This window comes from Echinops telfairi, unplaced genomic scaffold, assembly GCF_000313985.2.
Source record: "Echinops telfairi isolate 266 unplaced genomic scaffold, ASM31398v2 ScPeMD7_22;HRSCAF=79, whole genome shotgun sequence".
In the NCBI taxonomy this organism is placed as follows: Eukaryota; Metazoa; Chordata; class Mammalia; order Afrosoricida; family Tenrecidae; genus Echinops; species Echinops telfairi.
In genome coordinates, this window is record NW_022103919.1 from 388,376 (window position 1) to 409,216 (window position 20,841).

A 20,841-nucleotide genomic window follows, 5' to 3' on the forward strand; every position below is an offset into this window, starting at 1 on the left:
GATGTGTGCAAAGCGAAGGGCTGCTTAGTATGCCCTTCTTAGGGAGATACTTAATGGATGCCTGACTCCACTGTAACGTGCTCCAGGATATCCTAGTGACAAGTTGTGGTGTAATGAAGGAACTCCATGTAGCGTGCAACTCAAAAACATTCCTTTGTGCCCTGACAGTGTTTATTCTAGTTATTAGGAATGACTTTTAGGCAGACTACTACTGATCTGGTTCAAACCTGAGTCAACATTTCAAAGCATGGCTAAGCATGATAGGGTATATCTCTAGAAATAAGATCACAAGACCAATTATGGAAGACTATGAAAGAGAAGAAAGCAAACGGAGGGAGAGAGAAATAAACACACACACTGGGCAGTGTGGTTATAGATAAAAGCAAAACGGGCTAGCCACTTCTTAATCAAATTCTGTGAAACTGAACAGAAAAGTTAAGCATATTAGACTTGAAGGAATGAGAAGAAGAGGAGCAAAGTTTAAATATTCTCTTCTCTATTCCACCACAAAAACCAAACTCACTGCCAGGAAGTCAATGCTGACTAATAGCAACTACATAGGGCAGAATAGCACTAGCACTGTCCTATAGGGTTTCCTAGACTACAATTTCTTTCGTGTGTGTGTGTGTGTGTGTGTGTGTGTGTGTAAATACAAATTCACTAAGTGTGTCAATTAAAGCCAACAACAGAGATTGGCAGACTCAGTGGTCAACAGGTGAGTGGAAAAACAAAATGTGGTCTAATCCTGCAGTAGAACGTGACTCAGTCACAAAGAGGAAGTAAGTTCTGAAGCTTAAGTCTCAGCAGGGGCAGATCACCAGGTCTTTTCTCCCATGGAGCTGTTGGCAGGTTCAAACCATCTACCTTTGGTTAGGAGAAGAGTGCTTACCCATTGTACCACCAGGCCTCCTAGGGAAAGAGATACATGTAGTTATATTTGGGATGTTTTATTCAGCCTCTATTCATAATTGTTTAAAGATAATGGATTGAAGAAGGTACTACAAAGGGTAGCTGGAGGAGGTGAGGCATAGATAAATTGGCTCTGTATTCATTAAAAGAGAGAATTAGGAAGAACCTCGTTTAGAAAAAAAATTGAAGAAAGTTAACAAAATAAATGATATATAAAGCTTTTTGAGTGTAAGCTAAATATGAGAGAAGTATTAGCTGGATCAACAGAAGAAATCAGACCAGTGAGTTTTTTAATATCAAGGGCAAACCTGAAGGGATACCAATGAAAATCTGTAAGAAATCAAAGAAAGGAAGATTTCTGGTTCTACAGTCATTATTTAGATGTGGTCATTAAGAAAATCATGTCTTGAGGGTGTCTGGGTCTATACGCAGAGTAAGAGAAAGCCAAATAACCACTGGATACAAGGTGGTTTAGTAGAAAGAGTCTGGTCTTTAGATGCAAACAGAGCTAGATACAAAATATGGCACAACCACTTACTAGCTGTGTTAATTAGTAAATGAATGGATTCACTATGAGCTTCTGTCTCCCCATCGACAAACAATACCTACTCTCTCACTGCCATTGAATTGATGCCAATTCATAACAATCATACAGGACAGAGCAGAACTATCCCTGGGAGTTTCCAAAGCTGTTAACTCTTCACAGGAGCAGAAAGCTCCGTCTTTCTCCCCTAGAGCTGGTTGTGTGTTTGAACTGCTAACCTTACGGATGGCAGGCCAGCACATAATCACTACACCACCAGGGCTCCTTAACAATACCTACACCTTGCAAAATTGTTGTGTAAGAGCTATGTAAAGTGCCTTGGATAGCACGTGTTGATGCTGTGACTAATATAAAAGTATAATACTGTTAGTATTATAATTACTACTGGTATGATGTAATAGGACTTAGTCAATACATATTGATTGGGGTTCCATTATACAAAGGTGGTGGCTAGAAAATGTTGGGAAAATAAAGAAGACAGATCGCAGATATTTCTTTTAAAGAGGAAAATTTGAGATACTCAAACATGAGATAAACCAGCATAAAATGTTTTCAGGTCGGTGATGATATGAACACTGCATAATATGAGTTTTGGAAACCAGATGATGGAATGTGAGCTAAGAACGGACTGAGACCAAAGGAAAAAATTAATAAATAATAAATAAAATGTTTTAAAAATAGGTAATATCCCCAATCTTTTTTGTTTTTTATATCCAATCTTTATTTATATATATATATATATAATCAGATAAATACATACTGAAATTGCTAGTATCAGCAACATAATAATTTTTAGCCCAAAAAATAATAGGACCACTAATGAAGCAAGAAAGAATCTTGGTGGAGCTACCAGGAGGAATCTATTACCCAGAAGATCATCCAAATCAGAGCGCATTCCTTGGCTCTAAAAATAAGAAACAGGCCCTTCAGTTTGTACAAAATGTGCCCCACACAAATTAATCCCTATATCCCAAAGCAAAGTACAGGGAAAAAGACAGGACCTCAAGAACATATAGCTTCAAAGTCGCCAAAGTACCCAGTGAAAGAGTTCAATGCTCAAAAATAAGAGACAGCTATCTATAGAATTCAAAAGAATCAGTTAAAAATGAAAGCTCTTACATAAGACTATCAACTAAATATGTAAATCTCAAATTAGCAATTAAAATTATTTCCATTTACCTGATTGTTTAGAATTTCTTTCTTTCCACTGAACATTTTTGCATTTGATCTGGTTTTGTCTCTCTTTTCGGAGTCGTTCTAATCTTTGAGCTTGAAAAGAAATATTATAAGTTTTTCAATGAAAGTTTACTATAAACAAAGACATAATTAACTACCTTTATATGAATAAAGATGTTTTATATTGCATATGTAAGAAAAAGTCATAAAATTTTAAAGGTGGCACCCCTGAAAAGCAAATACCAACAAAAACATGAAAATATCCTTGATTTATAATTGAAATTAGAGGATATAAAACATTAATAGAGATCATAAAGATAGTATTAACATGGAAGAGAATAATAAAATGTGAAAACTTCTGTGATTAATATGACATTTCATTATATAAATCATTAATAACGGTCTTAAAGGAATTTTAATGCACAAATGAACTGAAGTGAATATTACATTACAGGAATAAAATTACTGTTATGAATTACTCTACCCGTTTCAAAAATTAAAGATAAATGAACTCAGACTAGACTATTAAAGTTTTAAATATAAAATCCTTTATCTAAAAATCATGAAAATTATAAAATGTCAAAGCTATATAAATTAGCATAGCTTTTCTTCAGTGGGCTGAAACAGTTTATAGGTAGTAAAATAAATGATTTGTATCTTTGTAACATTAGTCAAATCTTAAAAAGAACAATTTTTCTTTCACAAATTTTAAGATATGTTGAAAGGATTAAAAAGTAAATTCCTTGCCCACTACTATACCCCAGAATCTCAATTAACTATACATCTACGGACTACTAAAGAAATTCCACCAACAAAAGAGTCCCCTAAAATTACGTATTTGAAAATACAATACCACTGGCTGACCAATCTTCAAAAATCAGTGAACTGATCATTAAAAAAAATAACGTCTGGGACACATTAATAAATAACCAGTGAATATTAAGACCTCAATGGAAAAGAAAGTCACAACTGATGCTACCTCTTGAAATTCGTTCCCTCATATCAGCTTCCTATACTGGTACAATGCTTTTTCTAAAAAGAGCTGGGAGGCAGGGAGAATAAAGATCTATATTTCTCTTTCAAAACACTGTCAAGGTTTGGACTCAAACACTCCTGCCTTTTGCACTGTGGTAGGGTGCACTAAAAATGGGTCTTGCCAGCATTGAAACTGTGCTAGCAAAAGCACACCATTCTGACAGTGTCACTATATCTAACCAAATTCCACGGAAGAAAAATACATTCAACTGCAATTAATAAATGTGAAAGGTACAGCCAAAGTAATATAATCATAAAGCTCTCAATTTAGCAGCATTCTCCTACTGAAATCCATTCAACCTGTCATATAAGATATAATCTCAATAACTTGCAAGGAAGTCAGTTTCAACTAGAGAACTGAGAATCAATGGTTCTAAATTATATTCAAACCTTCACTCAAATCCCATTTTGATAAAAATTCCTTTAGATACTTGGAAATGTGATTAATTATTTCCATCAAGAGAGCAAATTATTCTTTGTGGATGTCACAGAACGGTGAAATCTGAACCAACATTAACATGCCCTTTCACTGTAAGGCATATTCAGCTCTACCTGCAATGCCTCCTTCATCTATATTTTACATTTGGACCACAGAAGTAAGCATTTTCAATATTCTACTATATTTCCTGCATTTGCTGTTGGTTAGAAAGTTATATTTTCTGAAAATCTAAATAACAATTATTATCTCCTACTATAAACTCTCATATAAAAACTATAACATGTATTTTAAATAATGTATCTCCTTAAGTACAGGCCTTAGTTCACCACATTCCCCTTGTCAGACCTCCAAAAATATAATTTAAAAATGGGCAATGCTAATGACTGAACAAACGAGGAGGTCCCCCCCCACCAAAAAAAAAAAAAACAGAATTGCCCTCTCCTCTCAAATCTATGTGTTTAAATTTTTTTACAAAATAACCTTATCACCTTCAAAGTACTCTCCATTACACTTAATACATCTGTCAAATCTGCGATTCCATTCTTGGAAACATTTTTTTAATTCATCGGTTTGGATGGCGGACAGCACCTCCCTCATTTTTTTTTCCACCTCTTCTGTGTCATCAAATCCCTGTCCTTTCATGTCTCTTAATTCATGGAAACAAAAAGGAGTCACATGGAGTGAGGTTAGGTAAGTAAGGTGTGTGGGGAAAGAAAGGCTGGTTTTTGCCCAAAACTGGTGTGCTGACACGGCTGCATGAGCAGGTGCATTGTCGTGGTGGCAAAACCAGTCCCGTCTGCCACTAATCAGGCCTTTTTTGTCACACACTGTTACGCAAACTTTTCAGAACCTAGAAATAGAAAGCTTGATTAACAAACTGACCTGGTGGAATGAACTCCAAATGCACTATCCCCTCACATTAAAAAAAGAATATCAGGTTTTTGGGGGGTAACCAACCCCTCATATACATCAAAGTTGAGCACTTTAAACCACAAAAATCCAAGGATGATGATCAATTTAAGTAAGCAAAGGGAATGTTATCAAAAACAAGGACACCTTTTTAAAACGCACACCCAATTTAGAAATCCCTATTAAAACCAGTCCTAACAAATATTCACCTGCTACCCCGCCTCAACTCCACCCCTAGCTCTTCCAGGGGCAAGAACTGTGTCAGGCAGCAGGCTGTTCTCCATGGCTGGTCACTTCTAGCTATTGTTCTTCATGAGGTAAACCTGAAATCTACCTCAACTTTAAATCTCCTGGAGCTGTTACTCTCTAAAGACATGCAACACAGGTCCCTTTCTATATGATGACCTTTGCAAAAGGAAATCCTAGTCAACTTTTTCTTCTTCTATTTTGGACTGTGGTCTCTCTACACTCACATGTATGGGCCTGTTAATACAGAGAAACTTGCCCATTAAAAACCTAGTCAAACATTAAATTCTATAAAAATTGTTTACTCATTTAAAGCTCAGAAGACATGACTAAAAGGCAATTGTTTACCTGTGTTTGAGCGTCTTCTAATACCAAAGTCCCAACTTGAGGTAATATCGACTGACTGGGCATAAATGTAGCCCTGAGTTTCACCATTGCTTCCCTGAATTTCTGACCCACTGTCTCCAGGCATTGAAGGAAGATGAATCTTCTCTAGGTCAACATCATGATCAATGAGAACCATCTCACACATTCCCGTGTCATCACTGGTCACATGTGACTGTCGAATATGAGCTAGAATGATAGTTGGATTGTCCAAGAAGGCCATCCTTGCTGTGGGCCAATTTCCTTTAAAGGCTATTTTCTTCTCTTCATATTGTTTCACAGGCTCACCTACCTAGAAACATGATGTACACAGCAATATTTAAGAACAAGGCAGAAAACGATGAAATCATTTTTCAAACAAATTCAATGTGATGAAATGCTACCATAAAAATCAACATTGGTCCTTGTATTTGTGAACTTAGAAAGATTAAGGCTATATGGAACGGAATTCCTTATAAGCAAAAGAATATAGCTCTGGTCAATGAGATCGCCATGGTGTCAGAGACCTGCTCTTAGAGTTAATCAGGCCGCTCAAAGCACATGACTAATGTTTCTGTCTCCCACCCCTCTATGGAGTCTTCTGATTACAAGGTCATGGGGGAGCACATATTTACTATGTACAATTCTGTATTTCATCAGTTTTCAGGACCTCTTCCTGCCACATGGTTGTGACGTGTCAAAAAAGGCACAAAGACAGTACTTTCTGAGTTACTAGGACTTTTACAAAACGTATCAACAAGGTGATTTTGCTAAATAAACTTATTATTTTTGTTTCTTCTCATTTAAAATCCTACTTGGCTTTTCAAAATAAAACTTATTAATCAAACATGTCTGTTACAAGATTAATTTATTTTAGAAACCTAATTATAAGAACTGCTTACTAAATTCTATTAAAACTGTAATGATGTTTACTCAGGAAACAGGATGGTACCTCTTCAGTTAACTAGAAATACCCAGCAATGAGAATATTAAAGAATGATGGTTAGAAATACAAGCCTAGAGTCACATCTTGCATCAAATCCTAACCCTGGTACTTGCTAACTATGTAATCTTGACCAAAGTAACCTCTTTGAGTCTGTTTTCTTTTTCCATTAATAAAATGGGGGTTTAGAGGGTTGCTGGATAAGAGAATATAAATTAGATAATGTAGGTAAAGTACTAAAGATAGTACCTCAATTAAATAAATGGTAGTAGCAATTAATAATGACGACAATGATAAAATATCATTACCAATTTCAGCTTCCAATTCCTGTGTAAAGAAATCCTAAAATGTATCAGTATGTCGTCCTTCTTTTAGTAAAATCAAGGCATATAAAATAATCCAAGGCTCCCTACATGCAGAACCTCTACAGGGCTTCTGGGTCACAGACTGCTTCTCCAAAACCATTATAAGTGCAAGGAATGTGAAAGCTGAATTGATTATGTTCCTAGTCACAGTTTTAGAAAATATTTATTTTTAGAAAGACCTAATAACATCAGATTTTCTCATCATTTGTTTTTTCCAGAAATGAAAAATGAGGGGCATTTAGTTAATAAATCATTAGTTACCAGATTTTTTAAAAATTTGGCTGAAAATATGTCTACTGACATGACCCAGTGAGTCACTATAATAAGATACTGAGATTAAGAAAGTGTGTAACTGAGTACCATCTTTAGTCAAGTGAATTAATCTTTTCTTTTTTTTTAACATTTTATTAGGGACTCATACAACTGTTATCCCAATCCATACACACATCAATTGTGTAAAGCGCATTTGTACATCGTTTCTCAAAAGAATTAATCTTTTTTTAAGCATATTCATTGAGTACTGATTTTACATTGAGTAAATGAGAAATAAACTCAAAAGTGCGTAAGGCAGGCATCTCTAAAGCAGTGTATAGCTTACTAGAGACACAGGGAGCGGGGGAGGGGGAGAGTCTTTCAGGTGTCAACATTTTGAGACTTTTGTGGTCTCAGAAATTTAAACGTCAATCCACTATTTCAAGTAAATTTATTTTTAAGAATTACAATTAAAATTTTGTAAAAATAAGAACTCGTTACATAACCACAAAGAGAAAGCATTTCACTACAGAACTGTGAATAAACCAAGTATCTGTTTTTGTAACAGAACCATAACATCACAGGTTGCCAGAACTTCAGAGATCCTAGAAACAATCACAAGCTGACCTCCCTTCGTGAAAGGAAGGCAACTAGGTGTCGGAAGAGGGGCCAGTGCTTTTCCCTTCAGAGGGAATCATTCTCCCTACAAAAAAAAGGTGGTGGTGGTGGTGGTGGTGGTAGAACTGCAGCATTCAACAAGAAGCAAGCATTTTATGGGTGTTCTGGCACCAAAAGTCAAATGGTAAATCAGAAAAAATAAAATTAAAAATGCTTAAGTGCTCTCAACAGAATTTTTTCCGGAAAATGGATCTGCACCCTCATTTCTTAAGAGGGTGGATGGGCAAACACATCCAAAAGCACACACCAACTCCCTAACGTTATCTTTCTAGAATAGAGGTTGGAAAACATCCTAATGCCAGCTGACATCTTCTCTACTAATAATTTAACTTCACACGTTGAGGAATCTGAATAAAGATCACTCAACAAATATTTATAATCAATACCCTTTCTGATAAGAGAATTCCTACAGGGCAGCCCCTGAGAAACGTGCCGTTGTATATATCACTTTCCACCTCTTCGTACAAGGATCTGAGAATTTAAGACTACATTTCACAAGGGGTAGAGGCTGTAACACCACATCCCTCATGGCAATATAGTGTCTTACATATGGCAGAGATTCAATAAATGTTCCTGCCTTCCAAGGACCATTCCAATTTTGTTGTAGGAAAAAGTCACACGTGAGCATGTTCTATGTGAGTGTGAATATAAAGCAACATTTGCCTTTGTTTATTAAGACAATATAAGAGCTTCCCTTCAATGCATCCTTCAAAATGACCACCTTAGGACGTTATCAACTTAATCCAGAAACACTGCTTTCTACAACTCAAAGAGCCTTTTTTCGATGACCTCAGAGCAAAAGGTATCACCTGAAGGTGGAATTGATTTCTAAGACAAAGCCATTCGGAATACAAACGAAAATACGTTATTTTCTTGGACCAGTTGTGCAAAGATCAAAGAAATGAAATAAACTAATGTTGGCAGGAATTGAAAACAGGCACTTTCAAGCCTGGTGACAGAGAATGAAAATCAGGGCTATTTATCAGGTAATCTGGTATTATCTATCAAAATGTAAAACATGACTATCCTTTGACTCTGCAATCCACTACTAGGATTGGCCCTTAGGAGATCGTTGCACAGAAAACTTATCTCAGAATTGCATAAAGTATTGAAAGTCTGAAGTCACATGAACATCCACCAATAATGCATATGCTATGAGGTACACATGGAACAGAGTACTATGCAGCCATTAAAAATACATGACAAAATAAAAAAAAAAGTTTTTAATAAAATAAAAAATACACGACAGATCCTATTTACTTACATAGAATATATGAATAAAATATGAGTAAAACAGAATCAAGAACATACATAATAATAATCACATTAATGTAAAATTACTCATAAATATGTTGTCTCTTTATGCATCTAAATGGATAGAGCCAATTTGAAGGTAAGTCACCACAATTCTACGTGTTTATTTCTTTAAGAGTGAAGCTGGAAAGAATTAGTCTCGAGTACTTTGGTCATGCTACCTGGAGGAACCAGTCTCTAGATGAGGACAGCAGTCTTGGTAAAACGGAGGGCCTATGAAAAAGACGACGACGGCACACAGGCTGCAGCACTCAACTCCCAACTCCCACGTGGGAACAATGTTGAGGATGGCGCAGGGCTGAGCAGTTTGGTTGTTCATGGGGTAGCTGTGAGTTGTACCTCATTCAAACGTCATCTAGACTCATGCCATGTGACAACATCATGTCTGAGCATGAAGACTCGCTTTCCTCTTAGGACTCATCTACATTGTTTTCAATATTTCTATAGTCAATATGCATAGCTTTTTATGAAAATATAAAGTTCTTAGTAATTGACAGGAAAATATGGGTTTTTAAAACAATGTTTTTTTAAGATACTACAAAATATTTTAAAATAACTCACCCAGCACCCCAAACTTTATCAGGGTTTAACTTAGATTATGGCCTATAGTACAAAAGTCTGTGAAATGCCAGAGGGGAGCTGAGCATTTTTTTTTCTGAAAAGGGGACAGTAGGCCAAATAAGTTACTCGCTGATCTAAAGAATACTCTGAAATAGTTCACTTGGAAGACTATCTTATTTATTTCAGTGAAGTTGCCATGGGTCACATTTTAAAACCTTCACTGGAACTACTAGTTTCCCAAGGATTGCTAAAGGCATTAGTATTCTATGAGACACTAACAGATGTTCAACAAAGATTGCTCCATTAAAATAAGAAATACCTGATTAAACAAAGTTAAGCAAGTTTTCTTTCCACTGTTGAATCACAGTAATCAAACTTTTCAAATTACTACTGTGTATTGTGTATGATCCCTGGTAGTGTAGTGGTTATACACTGAGCTGCTAACTTCAAGCTCAGCAGTTCAAAGCAGCTTCTCAGAGGAAGAAAGAAGGGGCTTTCTACTCTCATAAAGAGTGATAGTCTCAGAAACAAACGGGGCAATTTGAACCTGTCTTATAGGGTCACTATGAGTCAGCATCTCCACAGATAAGGAATTTCCATGCAACATATCCCAAACTTATCTGATCCCTAAACATTGTTTCTTCTGCTATGAGCCATCAAGTCAATTCTGACACGTTCGTAATCTTACAAGAAAAGAGAAAACCTGTCACATTAGCTATAATCTTTATGCAACAGATTATCTGCCAGGTCTTTTCTCTCATGAAGAGGTTAATGTGTTCAAACAGATACTTTAGTTAGCACCTAGCCACTTTAACCACTGAGCCAACTGGGCTCCTACCACCTCCCTGCTAAAACATATCAATACACAAGGGTAAGCATTGTTATGAAACCACAATCTTTACTGAAGAAAAACAACAAAATGTGAAACTATTGTTTCTCAGCATAGGCTTCATCTAGATCTATCCACATCAGAAGGCAGTGTTTCCATCTCTTTAGCCCTTTCCTAAAGAATTTTGTACTTTGATATACACAAATCATGTCTTCTGAAATATCAAGTTTAGGGAGCCAAAAGGCCAAAGGGGCAAGAGTAGGACTGTAAAGTGCATGAGGTAAAGTTTCCCAACAAATTTCTCATACAACAGCCCTAACTAGCCTAAAAGAATGAGCAGATGCACTGCTGTAATGCAGGGCAAATTCCTTATTGCACCTTTCCCAGTCTTTTTCTCACCTATACAATTTGCTATCTTTTTTAAGATTCTTCATAATAACTCAAAAAATAAACTCAAACTTGCTGCCATTAATCGTTTCCAATTCATAGTAACCCTACAGGGCAAGGTAGAACTGTCCCTGTGGTTTCCAAGACTCACACTGGACAAGAAGAGAAAGCCTCATTTTTCTCCCGAGGAGTGGCTGGTGGTTTCAACTGCTGCCCTTGTGGTTAGTATGCCAACACATGATCCACTATGCCACCAGGGCTCCCTTATAAGCCCCATAATTATACTGTCTCCTTTGAGATAATCTATAAGGATTATCCCTTTGCAATCCCAGGAAGTCTCAAATAACCTTCTGAGCTGGTGCCTCTGCCTTAAATTTAATGGGACCTGTGTCAGGCCAGGTTGACTAGAGACACAAAACCAGTGACACTCATATATGTAAGAAAGCTTTATATCAAGGAGTAATTGGATATCAAGAAAACATCCCAGCCCCATCTAAATCAAGTCCTTAAATCCAATACTAGTCCATAAATACCTCTTCAGACACACAACCACAAGCAATGACACAAAATGCAGGAAAATTACAGGTTGGGGGGTGAAAAGTTTTATGGATCAAATGGCAGAAGCATCACAGGGCTGGCACAAGTCTCAGTGCGGCTCGCTGAAATAAAGGTGAAGGAAGAGAGTGGCCCGCCTCCAGTGAGCCATTTATCTCAGTGGTACCTCCAAATGTGATCATCAAGCTGTGACCTGATTGACAGGCTAAATTCCACTCATTATCTTCTTATGGGTGCCAAATTGGCACCCAAACTCCTACCTATCACAGGACCATATCCCCTGCAAACCACTGTTTTGATTGGACTTTTTCTTTTTGAAAGGCCTTTAACAAGACTAAGTCAAACACATTTCCAAGAGGACTTGTCTACAGACATCCACTGATGGCAGAGATATGTTTACACATTTTGTTTGGAGTAAGATAGTGCATATATAAACTGGAACCCTAGTAGTAATACTTTTTTACTTACCGTCATATAACACATGCTAGGAATATTACTATACACTTTTACAAATGCTGTTTCTTCTAACTATGAACACCTTTCCCTGGATGTCTCAAATCCTTGATTGTAATAGTCAGTCTGTTATATATGCCTTTAGGTTTCAGGTAAATACCTGCTCATCTAAGATGCCTGATTTTTCCCTGCTTCTTTCTCCCACTGCACCCTACTCCTTCTCTTAGGTTCTATAAAACATAACGAAAAATGGAAGCAACAAGGGTTATTTCCCCTGGAGTAGGAGATGAGTAAAAGATGTTCCAAAAGGACACAGCTCTTTTAAAAGTACACAGTGGGTCTCCTTTTATATTTTATCCATTCATTCAACAATTATTCATTGAAAATCTACTATGTGCTACACGTGGTTCCAGATAAAATTTGGATGAGATTACCACTTTACATACCTATTAGTGTTCATTACTGATCACATGAAACAAGACTGTGGTAAGTCAGAATGTACCTTAAACATTAGGGAAGAATCCTTAACAAGTCTTATTACAAGCAAATTTTGATGATAAGTCTATACACATTTACCAACCTTTGTTTGCAATAGTTTACAGAAAACATAAGGTACAACATAGTAAATAAAGAGAAGTAACAAAGGGGAAGTAATTTGAAACGAGTCCATACACTAGTGCATGTAAGTCAAATGCAGCATCCCAGACACAAGCAAGTATAGTCTACTGGTGGAACCTGAGACTATGGCCCTTAATCATCCTTTAGGCTTGGAATTGAATGCATCAATTGAAAAGTGGCTCAATTTTCAGCCATATAGGCAGGACATGTTGTCAGGAGAGCCCAGTCCCTAGAGAAGAACATCATGCATGGGAAAGCAGAAGGGCAGTGAAAGAAGGAAAGGCCCTCATCGACATGGATTGACACATGGCTGGAACAATGGGCTCAAAGATAGGAACAACTGTGAGATGGCGCAAGATTGAAGTATTTTATTCTGTTGTACAGAGTCGCTATGGGTCAGAACCTAACCACAATATAAGGTGAACAATCACACAAGAGAGGTGTGTACTCCTTAGAGCAATCAACTATTCCAGATAAAAAGGGAGCACTTACCCAAGAACAAAGTTCAGAAGGTTGGCAGGTTAGGAAAGGAGAAATGGGAGTGGAAAATACAAGGTAGAAGTGGGATGAGTAATACTATATTGCAGGGGTTGCAACCAATCACATGAAACAAAATGTGTATGAATTGTCAAATGGAAAACTAGCCTGCTCTATAAACTTTCACCCAATTCACAAGAAAAAAATTTAAAGCAATTACTACAGCTAACCTTAATGTATTGCAAAAACCAAACGTTTACATAGGTTAATCCCTATTGCTGTTAAAACTATGAGATAGTTACTAAAGTCCCTTGTGAGTCTTTGTGAAAGGCCTAAGATAGTCAATGTATTACATAGTGGATTAGATCTTCATCCTCCCATCACTGAGGTAATAGTGTTTTTGTACAATAGTAAGAAATATAATAGACCTACAAAAAGTCCCAGAATTTCACACATGAAAGGCGCTTGAGAGATCATACATTTATTAACCTGAAACCACAAAAGAAAGTTTAAATAGCCAGTTAGTTCTAATCATTCTTGTGAAAATCCCACGGAATTCATATGACTTCAACAATAAAGTCTGTACCTGAAATAGTTTGTTTCTTCTGATAGTCCTGCCAGCAGACAAATGAACCCTCCCTAGACTTCTCCACTCCCTAAGGACTTAACGACAGGCAGCAAAGGGGACTTTAAAATGCTCATGTACAGTCAATGGTTAAAAGGAAATTACCCTTTCTTGAACTTTCCAAACACCATACCTACTCACTCCCCTCTCTACTAAGCCCACTGAGAACCTATTCACCTGCAATCTGTGAAAACTTGTTTGAATAAGCAACAGCCTGAGGCTTCTCAAAGGTCTGCAAACTCCCAATCAAAAATTACTGCTGCCCCATCAATGTGTCATATAAATGTTGGCATGTTAATTGTGTATTTATAAGATTGTTAATGGTTAGTTAATTTACCTCCCACACTATTATTGTACTTGAAATGATTTAACGTCTGCTGAGGGAGTTAACAACATGTAACAGCATATGTGAGTTGTTTTTTTTTAACCTTTCCATGCTATACCCCTACTTCGCATTAGGCAAGCTAAAGCTGATTCCTGTACAGGATTCCTGAGCACTCACACTTATTTTGCACAACGGAATGCTCACAACTTAGGGGAAAAAAGCCTTTTTATTACATAAAAAGTCACCTGTTTATAAAAACCAACAGACCTTGTCTTTGAGATTTCAACATACTTTGATCTAGTTAAAGTTCAAAATTCATACTTCCTGGAACTTGAAAATAATTGAAGTGACCATTAAAACAAAATGCACTTGAATGCTTTCAAATCATTTTCTCTAACATTTTCCAATTTAACTCTAAATTAAACCTTTTATTTTTTCAGACTAGTAAAAGGTGAGGCTACCATCCCACTTCAGGGGATTATAATCTTCTCTATGTGAATATGCCTAATTTCATTAAACAGTAAATAGTGAGACCATATTATCTAGTTTATTTTTCCTTTCACATTTTATTTCCATTCGTCGACTACCTGTACTTATGAGATTAAACTAAACAGTAACAAAGATATGCTTATATCATCTTTTGAATAATAAGATTGATCTCAGTGGTAGGCACACACACACACAAAAAACAATCTTATAAACTTCAGCATAGGGAGTTCGAGTTTTTCAGCACATTTTTAATGCAGTGTTTATGGTAAAATTAGGTGCCTCAGCTGATACTCGGGTCGGCTTACACTCGAGTACATATGGTAATCACTTTTCATGTATCAACATTTTGAATCCTCACCATCACCCCAGGAGATAAGTAGTAATATTATAACTATATTAAAGACTGGAAGGAGGGGGAGTATAGGAGATAAGTAACTTGCCTGAGGTCAGGTGATGGTATTTTAAAAGGCCATAAAATCTTTGCAGCTGAGGGGCTGGTTTATTTCCCCATACCATGAATCTGGGCTCACACTGTGATGTAGTTTGTCTAAAAATTCTAGCATGGAGCCCAGGTGGTGCAGTGGCTAACCAAAAGGCTGGTGGTTCCTTAGGAGAAAGACCGTATAGATTACAGCCTAGGAAATCTACTGGCTAGTTTTACTCTGCCACATGGAACTGCTAGGAGGTGGAGTCTATTCAATGGTACTCAACGCCACCAGAATTTAGTGGCTGTAACACTGTGTAAATGAAGCCCTGGTGATGTAATGGTAATACTTTGGGCTGCGATACACATTGTTGGTAGTTCAAAACCACCAGCAACTCCCAAGGAAAAAAATCGTGGGCTTTCTACTCCCGTAAATAGTTAACAGTCTCAGAAACCCCACAGGGAGACGCTATCAGTCAGCACTGACTCAATGGTAGAGAGAGTTGAAAACACTGTGTGACTTGTGAACCTTGGCCTAAAGAGGCTTTGCAGCTTTTGCTATCTCCTCCTCCTGGGAGTACTTCCACATCACCTAAGGAAGCCAGAAATGAAAACCACCTGGAGAGAGATTCAGCCATCTCCATCATTCCACCTAACCTAGATGATGCCCCCATGAGTGACTGAGGCAACCACGAAGCAAGGCCTCCTCTACTATCAAATGTCTCTTTGTACCATTAACCTCCATGTGAAATGACTGAATCGTACCATCCACCCATATTCATTTAATGGGGCCTTGGTGGCGTAACTAGTTGGGCTGCTAACCACAAGGTCAGCAGTTGAATCACCAGCTGCTCCCCAGAAGATGAAGCTCTCCATTCCTGGAAAGAATTAGTCTCAAAAACCCACAGGGGCAGTTTGGCCCTGTCCTAGAAGGTCACTATGAGTTGGAGTCAACTAAATGGCAGTGAGTTCGTATAATGCAATGCTTCTGAAACTGCTCCACAGATACACCTGAAGGGCAGAGTGACCATGAATCTAGATGTGCAAAAGGTCCCCAGGAAGCCACCTAAAGTAACAAAGCTGAGGTCAAAAATACCTGATTGTGTGAAGACAAAATGAGACTCTACCAATGGACAACTCAAAATGTATATTCTGCTCAATAGATATTTACCATGATAAGTATAAAGAACAATTGTAATTATTAACCACACAAAACTAGACATGAAGCACACATTAGATTAAATCTCTATTATAATAAACTGTATAAAACAATTAGTGTTTTCAAAGTGTTTTGAAATCACATTAACTAACAATAGCTTTGAAACTTCAGTAAATTTAATCACCTCTAGAACTCTTACCTGCCAACATTTCTACTAGCTTGGTGCAATGTAGCCAAAAATTATTTTTACAATTGGTACTGTCTGGCATCGTTGACGTCTATGAAAATATATAATTATAGGTTTTACTTTAGGATCTCAGGTAAATTGTTTGCCTAGAATGAAGAATATAAAGCCAAAAAAACTAGGATGCTTCCAATGTGAAATTATTAATGTAGGAGCTGAAAAATTAACTAGCATTCAACTGCTTACCAAACATTCATTGATTTTATTCAATCAGCAAATATTTAAATATTTATAAACACTATGTGGTAGGTACCAGAGATAAAATGCTGACAAAAATAATGACTTGGCCACTGCCTTTATGGAAAACAAAGTGTATGGTTGGCAGAATTCTGAAATCCTTACCTCTTGGTACTCAGATCTTTGTGTACTCTCGGTCATCTCATATGCATGTGTATTTTCAATCCTATGCATATGTATTTGTATGCATATGTATTTTCAATCACCTCATATGCATGTGAAAGTTGGACACTGAATCAGGAAGACTGAAGAATAAGCCATGCATTTGGATTCCAGTGCTGGTAAAGAATGCTGAAAGTACCATAGACTGCCAAGAGAATAAATAGGTCTGTCTTGGAAGAAGTAAAGTCAGAATGCTCCTTAGAAGCAAGGATGGTAAGACTTTGTCTCGCATATTTTGGAAATGTTATCAGGAGAGGCCAGTCTCCGGAGAAGAGCATTAAGAACATTAAGGAGGAAGGTCCTCAATGATTGACACAGTGGCTGCAACAATGGGTTCAAACTTAACCACAATTATGAGGATGGCACAGGACCAGGCAGTGTTTTGTTCTATTGTACATAAAGTTGCTGTGAGTCAAAAGTGACTTGGTGGCACCTAACAACAATAGCAATATTCACCTGGAACAACAGAGAAAGGAGAGTAAAGAATAAGACCAAGACTATGTACCTAACTGCCTCCATGAACAACTGCCTCCTTGGCCATGAGACCAGAAAAACTGGATGGTGCCCAGCTCTATTAATGAACAAGATGGCCAAAGATTTTATAGAAAAATCTTGATGAAAAGGAGTAAAGTACAGAACAGAATTTCACATTTTCATTGACTCTTGACCTTGTGAAGCCATGGAGGCTAAATGAACCCCTAAGGCTGTTGCCCTGAGATAATCTGTAAACCTTACACCAAATATATTCCTTGAAGTCTTCCTAAAACCAAACAATAACCTAACAGGTAAAAAATGTCCACCCTGGGCCTCATGCTTTTTTGAGAACTATCTAAATAGGATGAAACCGACAACGACCATTGAACAGATTACATAAGAATCTTAAGGGGTAGTGAGTTTAGGTTGATGGGAAAGAACAATTCATAAAAAGAGACTGAACATCATCGACTCAATGTAATCAATGGCACTGAATTGAACACTGTACGTGTAGAAACTGTTGAATCAGTATGTTTCTATTAGGCATATTCTCGAAAGCAAAAACCTTATGGAGCACAGTTCCACTGTGACACACGTGAGCTGTGATGTTTTTATATCACAGCCAACACTACTTAAATGTTTACTATAATTCTTGTCTATTAGTCTCTGGTTTAAGATAAATCTTGAAAGGTGAAAAGTTGGTAGATTGGAAGAAAGGGCAACATAACAGACAGAATAGATAGCATGTAACAAAGCACCCCTCAGGACCAGTGGTGAGAGTGGTGACACCAGGAGGGTGGAGCAAAGGTGGGGTAGAAAGGGGGAACCAATTACAAGGATCTACATATAACTTCCTCTCTGGGGGGCGGACAACAGAAAAGTGGGTGAAGGGATATTTCAGACAGTGTAAGATATGACAAAATAATAAAATTTATAAATTATCAAGTGTTCATGAGGGAGGGAGGGGCGGGGAAGGAAGGGAAAAAATGAGGAGCTGATACCAAGGGCTCAAGTAGAAAGCAAATGTTTTAAGAATGATAAGGGCAACAAATGTACAAATGTGCTTGACACAATGGATGCATGTATGGATTGTGATAAGCATTGTACGAGCCCCCCATACAATGATTTTTTTAAAAAACCCAGAAACAGCAGAGTACATATTTTGTAACTGAAACTACAAGGCGTTCAAAGTTGCTGTTAAGGAAGACTTTCACAGAGACAGCAATCACACAGAAAAGTAATCTCGATGGACAAAAGTCTACGGAAGAGATTCCTACATCTGAAGTCACTGATAAAAGGTTATGAAGTCAAGAAACAATCAAGCAATATTTAGGAGATAAAATCGGTGGGACTCAGTAACATGTGGCTGTGGAAAGGAAAGAAAGAGGCACAGGAGCACTAACAAAGGAAACTGTGAACTCAAAAGGAGGGACAGGTTAACAGGCGGAGAGGAGGGGCGGTGTTCTCCTTCAGGCACACTGAACTTGAAATGTCAAGGGTTTACCCATCAAGCAGCCGGCCCTGCAAACCTGAGCCCAGGAGACAGGTCTGAGCAAGTTTGGGAGACATCAATACAATAAGTGGCAGATGATGTCATGGTTGTGAATGAGCTTACCCAAGAAGAATATGTAAGGGAAAATGAGCAATAATCAAGGGACAAATCTCAGGAAATAGCAATATTAAAAAGACGAACAGAGAAAAGAAGCTTTAAAAAGTCAAGTCAATCTTTGCCTAGATTCTAGATTTAGAATTCATCCTAAATTGATACATTTCTAAGCAGTGACTTTCTTGACTGGTTTTTCTCCCTCTCTCTCATTCCCAATAAAAAGTTCCAGACACTGGACTATGACAGGAAAGGGCTATGAACCTTACTTGACTTACCACTAATGTCTCAATAAAATACTTGATACATATACATTAATGGAATTAATCCAGCTGTATAGAGAAAAATAGAGAATTTCCATCTCTCAGGACAAGTGTGCTCCTGGAATTCCCAGCCCAGCCAAGAGTAACATGGAATCTGGAAAAGCGGAAATGGGGTAGTCCTCAGATACTGCTGGTGTGAACATAAAACGGTGGCACTGGACGACAGCAACATGGCGCCCCCAGCCCCCGGCCCGGCCACTGGCTCCGGGGACGTGGACGAGCTATTCGACGTGAAGAACGCCTTCTACATCGGCAGCTACCAGCAGTGCATCAACGAGGCTCAGCGAGTGAAGCCGTCCAGTCCGGAGAGGGACGTGGAGCGCGATGTCTTCCTGTACCGGGCATACCTTGCGCAGAGGAAGTACGGCGTGGTGCTGGATGAGATCAAGCCCACGTCAGCCCCGGAGCTTCAGGCTGTGCGCATGCTTGCCGAGTACCTCTCCAGCGAGGGTCAGAGGGACGTGGTAGTGGCGCACCTGGACCGGGAGATGAGCCGCAACGTGGATGTGACCAACACGACGTTCCTGCTGATGGCTGCCTCCATGACGTACCTGCACGACGGGAACCCGGACGCCGCACTGCAGACGCTGCACCAGGGCGACAGCCTCGAGTGCTCCGCCATGGTGGTGCAGATCCTGTTGAAGCTGGACCACCTGGACCTCGCCCGGAAGGAGCTGAAGATGCAGGACCAGGACGAGGATGCCACTCTCACCCTGCTGGCCACCGCCTGGGTCAACCTGACAGTGGGTGGCAACAAGCTGCAGGACGCCTACTATGCCTTCCAGGAGCTGGCTGACAAGTGCTCGTCCACCCTGCTGCTGCTGAACGGCCAGGCCGCCTGCCACATGGCCCAGGGCCGCTGGGGGATGCCGAGGGGGCGCTGCAGGAGGCGCTGGACAAGGACAGCGGCCACCCAGAGACGCTGATCAACCTCATCGTCCTGTCCCAGCACCTGGGCAAGCCCCCTGAGGTGACAAACCGCTACCTGTCCCAGTTGAAGGACTCCCACAGGTCCCACCCTTTCATCAGGGAGTACCAGGCCAAGAAGAATGACTTTGACTGGCTGGTCCTGCAGTATGCCCCCAGTGCCTGAGGCTGGCCTGATGCCCCACCTGATGTCCCGAAGGCTGTGTCTGCACCAAGGGACCGAGGGGACCATTTGCCCTCCTCCAGCCCCCACTTCTCAGCCAGAGCCTGGAAGCCTGGCCCCAGTACCTGATCTCACAATAAACTGACCTCCTGAGCTTCAAAAAAACAAACAAACAAAAAAAAAAAAACGGTGGCACTCTGGAAAACAGCAATTCCTAAAAAAGGTTAGAGTACCACATGACCCATAAATTCCACTTCTGGATATATCTACCCCAAAAGAACTGAAGACATGCTCACACAAAAACTTGTACACAAATGTTCACAATAGCATTATTCATAATAGCCCAAAAGTAGAAATAACCGCCAGGCCAAATCATTGTGGTTTTATACTTGCAATGGAATATCATGCGAAGCACCAATAAATAATAAAGCACGGATGAATCCTGAAAATGTTATGCTAAGTGAAAGAAGCCAGAAATTAGATCTATGTGCCTATATGTATAGGTTTAGTATTAAGGTAGCAGATTGACATTGGGCCTCCACTCAAGTACTCCCTCAATGCAAGAATACATTCTTCTAGTAAATTGGCATTCTATGATGCTCACCTTCCTGACACAACCGCTGAAGACAAAGC

At 38.7% G+C, this 20,841-nt stretch overlaps 2 protein-coding genes and 1 non-coding gene across 4 annotated transcripts in view; 2 read left to right on the forward strand and 1 right to left on the reverse strand.

The window, feature by feature from the left end:
- Nucleotides 1-20,841, reverse strand: part of MAPKAP1 (MAPK associated protein 1) — a 301,918-nt gene that overhangs the window by 267,918 nt on the left and 13,159 nt on the right. For both annotated transcript variants that reach the window (XM_004713308.4, XM_004713307.4), the window contains exons 2-3: nt 5,607-5,934; nt 2,633-2,722 (exon numbers count right to left, since the gene is read on the reverse strand). In XM_004713308.4, the coding sequence (XP_004713365.1) occupies nt 2,633-2,722; nt 5,607-5,865 (349 nt within the window). In that variant the 5' untranslated portion in view covers nt 5,866-5,934. The remainder of the gene's footprint in view (nt 1-2,632; nt 2,723-5,606; nt 5,935-20,841) is intronic.
- Nucleotides 2,008-2,090, forward strand: LOC115869176. Its single transcript, XR_004046039.1, has one exon. It is a non-coding gene; the product is annotated as a small Cajal body-specific RNA 18 (non-coding RNA).
- Nucleotides 19,285-20,346, forward strand: LOC101652024 (coatomer subunit epsilon-like). Its single transcript, XM_045288545.1, is given in 2 exon segments — nt 19,285-19,979; nt 19,982-20,346. Coding segments are annotated over 2 exon segments (921 nt in total). The 5' UTR covers nt 19,285-19,288; the 3' UTR covers nt 20,212-20,346.